At 47.5% G+C, this 7,500-nt stretch overlaps 1 protein-coding gene across 1 annotated transcript in view; it reads left to right on the top strand.

The window, feature by feature from the left end:
* The first annotated feature begins 763 nt into the window (after nt 1-763).
* The window catches only part of LOC126576879 (microfibril-associated glycoprotein 4-like), an 8,512-nt gene continuing 1,775 nt past the window's right edge, over nt 764-7,500 (top strand). The window contains exon 1 of the mRNA XM_050238184.1: nt 764-1,534. Coding sequence (XP_050094141.1) covers nt 764-1,534 — 771 coding nt within the window. The remainder of the gene's footprint in view (nt 1,535-7,500) is intronic.

The raw sequence follows: 7,500 nt of genomic DNA on the forward strand, positions 1-7,500 counted from the left end.
GTGCGTTCTGGCATCGTTTCTAACGAGAGGCCAACAGCTACAAAGATGTGCAGATGGGCGGCAAATTTCAAGGCGCACGACTCGTAACATCCCAAATCTATTCTGCTGAAGTTCTGGCACAAAATTAATGCTCCAAACCACCTCATAAAATTCATCCGTAGTCCGTCGGATATGCTGCGTATTGAATCACTTTAGCAGCCAGCGGAGCGAACGCAAATCTCTTTAACACGCACAGATGGTGGATTTTGCAAATTTGGCGAGTTAATGATTTATCCAGATGCGGAATCAGTATAAAACATTGTCGGAGACAGTAGCGAGACACCATTCTGATTTGACCTCTGAAGTGCTGCATTTAATTTACTGAAGAACAGTTTGCTGTGTAATCATGAAGATAAGTGTTTGTTTTTTACTAACTTGTGTGATTATTTGGGTGAAAGCAGGTGATCAATGTGCTGATGAAACGGTATCCGTTGACACTGTGGCAGTTTCGGGACGTGTTGCACAGTTAATACTCGAAAAGTTAAATTACCTTCAGAATAAATTACTGGAACTACAGTATGAGTTGCACGAACATCGAGAGAAGAGTGCCCAGAATCAAGCGACACTGGAGAAAACGTTCGTTGACTTTCTTTGGTCCTTACATCGACTCGAAGGAGACGTTGGGCGTAACTTCACGGTGCTCCAGGATCGATCGTGGCAGATCCTTGCCCAACAGACAGCGTGTGCCAATCATGATGCGTTGCGAGAGAAACTCTTCGATGTGATGCCGAAACAGAACCAATCAGTCATCGATTTGGAGCCAACGTTGTTCTCTGAGAATTCCTCTTTAAAATTACCAAAGAAGGATTGTGTAACAGCAGCAACTGAAGTGAGCTCTTCTACAATGATCACAACAACACCCAAGATTGAACCACCCTATTCATCGTGCAAGGATTTAGTATCAAATGTGTCAGGAATCTATCTGATCCGTGTTAAGAACGAAAGTGAACCGTTTCCTGCGTATTGCGAGCAAGAGAAGTTTGGTGGAGGCTGGCTAGTATTCCAGTACCGATACGATGGATCGGTAGATTTTTATCGTAATTGGACTGAATTCAAGAATGGCTTTGGAGATTTAAAAAAAGAGTTTTGGTTGGGGCTGGAAAAATTGCACCAACTAACGTCGATCCGTCCGTATGAATTGATAGTGGAGCTGAAAGACTTTAACAGCACTTATAAATATGCTCGGTTCGACAGGTTTGAGATCGGAAGCGAAAGCGAGCAGTATAGCCTCAAAACTCTCGGAAAGTATAGTGGAACCGCTGGTGACTCATTGGAGTATCATAAGGAGATGAAGTTCTCGACGGCGGATCGCGATCATGATAAATCCAGTGGAAATTGTGCTAACATTTACGAAGGCGCCTGGTGGCACAAAGATGGTCATTATTCACATTTGAACGGAAGATATCTTAACGCTGAAAATAATAAAGCAATGGGTTGGTACCATTTCAATAATAAACATCAAGGAATGAGCCATTCAAGAATGATGATTCGCCCAGTAAAGGAGAGATTGTCGTGAAACTAAATGTTATTCATAAATTAACGAACACCAAACACATACATGTATCCATTTATTTATAAATAAAAATATATTATTTCGCAAACAAAATCATTTACCTGTTTTGGTTGGGGTTTACATTTAAAGTCTATACATTCGTTCACGAATACTGCGTACCATTTACACAGTGGACATCCTTTTGCCAATTATCATTAGGAGACTTCACCATGTCCATAACATCGTGATTGTTGATTAAGTTGTTAAAATCGCTCTCGCGCATATCTATTAGAATCTCCACTCACACCACAGGCACCACCCGGGATTCACCGGGAAAAGTACGCAGCATTTCGAAAATAAAATAAAATGGAAAAATGGAAAATCGAACCAAATCGCCGGACCGGGCGTCCATAACCAATCCCGTATCGTGAGGTGGAGTTTGCGTATGAGTAGTGTACACTCCACACACAACGGCGCAGGCTCCACTGGGCTCCATATTGGTGCCCGCCGGGCTTAACTTATTGTTATTGTTATATGGTCGAATTCGTCCTCGACGTGCCAGGCGAGGAAGCATCCGAAGGGGATGTGTGGAGCCATTCCCGAGGAATTTAATGCTCCTACGTTTCAGCTTCTTGCGGCTTGATTATAGCTTTTATGGTGCGCGGTCCGATACGGTCCTCTGTTCTCCCCCCCCCCCCCCCCCCCCCTGCTCCGTGGTATATATGTTCGACAAGCTGGACTCGAGCCAGCTTGGCGGTAATCACCGCAAACCGAAAAGGCTCGGTCACGATGTTTGATTTATCAATCGTTTTCCACGCTCCACGACCGATCGATCGATCGGTCGACTTCTGCCCAACAATTGCCGCCCTGCATTAAGGTGCGGCCTTCTCTTTCGATCGCTCGTTTTTCTTCCCCTTTTTTTCGGATAGCCGATCGAATCGATATCGAAAAATGCGGGGACGACTCTCGGGTTCCTTATTTACCGCGGGGTTCATTATTTACTTTTCTTCGGGGATCTACTACGCAGCGGCACCGGCAAATGGAAGTGTTGATTACACTTGCTCCACTCTGTGACGTGTCGGTGTGGAGTTTTATTAAGCGAAAAGCGACATTTAGGACGTCGGGCGGTAAATTCTTGTCTTTGAATGATCGACTATTGATGGCGATCGATGCCGGGCGGATCGGGTTTATCGGGTGGCCCTTACTCCGTTAGCCCATTGTGTTGTGGCCACCCAATCGCGGATCGCGGGAATATGTTTTGTGCCTTTTGTGCGGATCCCATTTGCATCCCCCCATTCCGATCCTTCTCTCGCGACCTCTCTCTCTCTTTATTCATTCTTGTGAGCTCACATTGGCGTCGGCGTCCTTATCGTGTTCCCGTTCTCTCCAACAAGCTCCCCAGCGACAGCACCAGCAGCTTCGGACCTTTCGCTGGCCGCCGTTCCTTTTTTGCCGAATTCCGATGGCCTCCAACTCGCGAACGGCGCAAGCTTTCGCGCGAACAATCGGGCGAGGGCAACGAGACGAGGCGGATGAGGTAAACACAAGACATTAGAGGCACAGCACTACTGTGCATTTCCCACGCCCGGCCACGAACCTCATCCAGGCGACGACCAGGTCTTTTCGTCTTTTCTACCTTCTTCTCTCCGTTCGCGGTCGTCGCGGGCATCGGCAGGATCCGACGACGATTCCGCCATCACTCTCGCGAGCGCGCGAGCGCCATTCTAACACGGCCGCGGTTGCCCACATCTTCTCTTGGACCCTTGCCAAAAGGATTTGCGCGCTGCAACGTGTGTGCCTGCGGGGCACACGTACACAAACCGTGGTTGCTCTGCCGCTGGCTCCGGATAAACGGTTTCGACAGCACATCCGTGGGAGGTGCCCGTGGCGTTCTGATGCTGCGGTGCGGTGCTCTCGGTTGGCGAAAACGGTCGTCCGCCCACCATGATCATCCAGAACCGATCGCTCGATGATCGCAGCCTCGTGCTTATCGTGCGGAAGGCCACCAGAACATTCCCGAACTCTTCTCTCCCCCTTCTCCGGGGGAGGTTGGACGCCAACGTCACGTCAGCGAATGGCCTCACAATTTAAGGAAACGACAGGAGAGTTACGTGCGCTAGGACATCGATCGCCAGGAGCTGGTTCGATGGACGAGAAATTTCAGAAAAAGTCACGTAAGGACGAGATTTTATGCGATCCTTCATTACGATCTCTAGATTTACTGCGACGAGTGTACGTTTTTATGAAAAACTGTCTAAAAGAGACGGTGACGGTGAAGAAGAAACTTTCATTCAGATTGTTCAGATTCACAAGTCGCTAAATGACATCCAACGAACGATTTTAAACTTTGAAAGTTGCCCTAGTGATCGTGAAGTTAAAGAACTACCAATAAGAAATTTCAATCGATGTTTTATATCAATTATTCATTTAATAAAACCGGCTGAAAATTCGCTTGAAACTATCTGTTTTGTGATGACTATTCGGTCATATTAGGGGGGGGTAACGGTAATTTCTGGCTAAAAAAGGCTCCTTTTTGAAGATTTTTTGTGATGTAACCATTCATCTTTATTCTTTCAAGTGTACGTCATATTAAATTGCAACTTTTGAAGAATATTTGGTTCTATTTTGAGGAAGATTTATGAAAAACTTCATCTACGGCATCAATGGTTCTGATGGTGCGTCTGCGAATAGGTGCTTTTTACGGTGCTTATCGTAGCTGCGTGATCGGTCATCAGAAAAATACAAATCGAATTTTTTGATAGATTATAAGTTTACCCAGGTAGCCCCGTCAATTTTTTGTTGAATTTCCAATTTTCCGATTTTTGCAGATTTTTGAAGTTGAAAAAGTGATGCTTTTTGCGATTTTGCCAAAAACATCCAGTTATGCATAATTATTAAAAAAAAAGTATAAACATTTTTTATGAAATCTCGGCGTGGCTACCTAATAAAAAGTGTACAGATTATGTGTTAAAAATTTCAAATCAATCGGCCCATTAGTTTTTACGGTACGATGGGCACCGACTTTCAAAACGTTGGTTTTGGGAAACGCTCTTCAAAGTAGCGAGCTGCATGGAGCTTTGTATGAAACACGGATATCGTGTGCTCGAACTTTATGCGGTTGGCCATTCGATAGGTAAAATGCGATCCCTCGGTCGTGATTCCGATTCGGCCGTAAGCGGTCGGTAAATAGCCCCCTAATCGACCGTTTCGAAGCCACCTACTACGATCACCTAGCTGCTGCTGCTTCTGCGCAATAAGTCTCTAATCTGTCGGACCCATGGCGTGCCATTTGAATTGAATTGAAAGTGATGTTTAATCGCCATACCGTTAGCCGCTGCCACCTTCTAACCCAGCTCCTAATGAGTCATTTCATTTGGTCGAGGGAGGTCAGCTGGAATGGGTGTTATTGAGTTAGTTTGGCGTTTCACACGGTACCCCGTGGCGCCTCTTGAAAAAGCAAAAAACGAAAAGGTACCATTATCGGACGCTCAGCGATACAGACCTAGTACACCAAGCCCGAGTCGTAGGTTCCAAAAATGCCGCCACCGACGAGCGCTGATGAGCGAGTGATGAATGTGTGCTTGGAATGCTGCGAATGTTGTTGCCCGCGAGAAGGCTCAAAAGCGCACCCATTACGTCGGTTGCACTAACTAGTAATTTAGACAGCTGACCGGATCGTTGGATTGAGAGAGAGAGAGAGACTGCTGCGCCTAGGCTCCGCGCAAAACAAACGGGAGACTAATTTCGGAACGTCATAAATCATTCACGGAGACCACGATGGACCACGATTTCTGGACCTGGAACTCTCCTGGGGGTGCAAGGATGCTCACCGAACCTTTTGCAAGCCCGAAGTCATCGAGTCCAAGCTGGTGGCCGATGTTTAGTTTATTGCTGTGGCTTCTGCTTGGTGTTTTAAAGCTACGCGATGGACTGCCATTGGCTTGTCTAGCCCTCGGTTTAGGGGGTTGATTGATGTCCCACCCTCATCGCTCATGATTGTTGCGTCAAAAAGGTCCCGAAAAGTCTCGGCACCCACCAGCTCATGCTCACAACAAGGACCGCACCGTCCACGGTGTCACAGCTAACATCCACGATCCGATTTTGTTTTTCGCGGCCACTTACTGCTGCTGCTGCTCCGGTTTTTGTCATCCTTCCCGGGGCCCCATTTATGTGGCCATAAATTTGGCCAAATATTTCAGCGACAAAGCTCAGCGATAATTGAAAAATTCCTTCGCTCGCCCGAGGGCCGCCTCGGCGAAGGTGGACAACGAACGAAGCGAACCGGAACGGGCGATCGTTAGCCAATCGGCAAAACCAATAAGGAACCCCAAGCGGGGTGTCCCCGGGGGCCGCGCTTGCGGATGAATCCAAATTGTCGTTCCGTTGTTGAGCAAATCCAAACCAAACCAAACTAAAAAAAAAACCCCCAAACTAATGTTTGTCCGAACTCGGCTCGTTCATTCGCCCGGGCCCATGGATCCAGCTCGCAGGGATCGTAAAAATAAAAATATCAAACTAATTGATACATTAAAATCAAACGAAACGCTCGTAAATAATATTTAACTCCCGGGGCCCCTAGCGAGCTCACCGCACCATACGATCTTTACTGGTTTTTTTTTTATTGTTTTTTTTTGGGTGGGGAAAAACGCATTAGAGCCGCGGCCGAATGGCCGCGGTGCTCTCTGCATGCACTTTATGATGTGTGTGGAGCAGGTCAACCATCGGCAAAAATCCCGACCTGCACCCTGGCGGTCCATTTACGGCGGTGGGGGGTGGTGCGTTCTGCGATCGCATCGCGGGATCGGATCGGGTATCACACGCACCAAATGCGCCTCCGCGGCCACTCCGTTCGCTTCCAAATAGCGCGGATAAGCCGGAATCCTCTGCTCGGAAACCAGCAGGATCCCGCTGACGATCGATGCCGCCACTAAGGTGGCAGGTGGCAAAGGGAGCCGAAAGGAGGAAGGAGCATAATTAACCGAAACGAAGGTGAATATTTTGATGCTTCCATAAATAGTAATGATCGCATTAACATATAAAGCCATAATTTATAATACCGTGCCCGTACAGCGCACCGACCGTGCCGTCCCAACAAACTTCTCTCCAAATTGGACTCCTCGCAAAACAAACGTCGCCAAAAGCTCTCCTCGCGTCCTGGTCCTGCAGCAGATCGTAGTCGCCTGGTTTCTTGGCAGCAATTAACAGCAGCGTTGTGGATACGAGACGTGCGCACGCGAGTGGGCGGTTTTTTCATCAAAACTATATTTACTTGACCCTGATGAGCCTTCTTTCTTTTAGCCGATCGTGAATCGCGCGACATTAGAACCGGACACATTGAGTCATCTGCCTCAACCTCTCTCTGCTAGTGTGAGAACCAGACCAGAATTGGTTCCTAGAGTCGAACGCCATTTGTTCAATCCTTTCGCCGATGGGAACCGATCCATGTCCGTCCATGGCCGGATGTGGATCGTTTGGCTTGAACTTTTACACCACAAACGAACGACTGTCCTCAAAACAGCTGGTCCACCTGGTATCTGGCCGCTTCGAGTGACCGTTAATTGATAATTAAAGTCTTTCTCGAACACTGCTTGTCACTGCGTTGTTGCTGGTGTTGTTGCTGGAAGTTTATGCTCGGAACATCCTCGGTGGTGGTCCTCGTGTTGGTGGTGGTAACGGGGCCTCTCATTCGGGGCTACAGTTTGTGAGTTATTGATTGTAAAGCTGTTTGCAAGGCAATGGAGAGGAACACGGAACGGAAAAATTAAAATTAAAATGGCCTCCAATCGCGGTCTAATGGTGCGCGTCTGTGAGATACACTGCCGCCCTCTCTCCCCACTCCTTGTACCACCATTAACATCATTATGACCCTACCATCGTCACCCAGTGTTGGACCTGCGGTGGTCTGGCATGTACGCTTGTTCAAGACAACGACCATATTTTTGTGTGTGCGAGCCATACACACCCGGCTC

This window comes from Anopheles aquasalis, chromosome 2 (assembly GCF_943734665.1).
Source record: "Anopheles aquasalis chromosome 2, idAnoAquaMG_Q_19, whole genome shotgun sequence".
NCBI classification, from domain to species: domain Eukaryota; kingdom Metazoa; phylum Arthropoda; class Insecta; order Diptera; family Culicidae; genus Anopheles; species Anopheles aquasalis.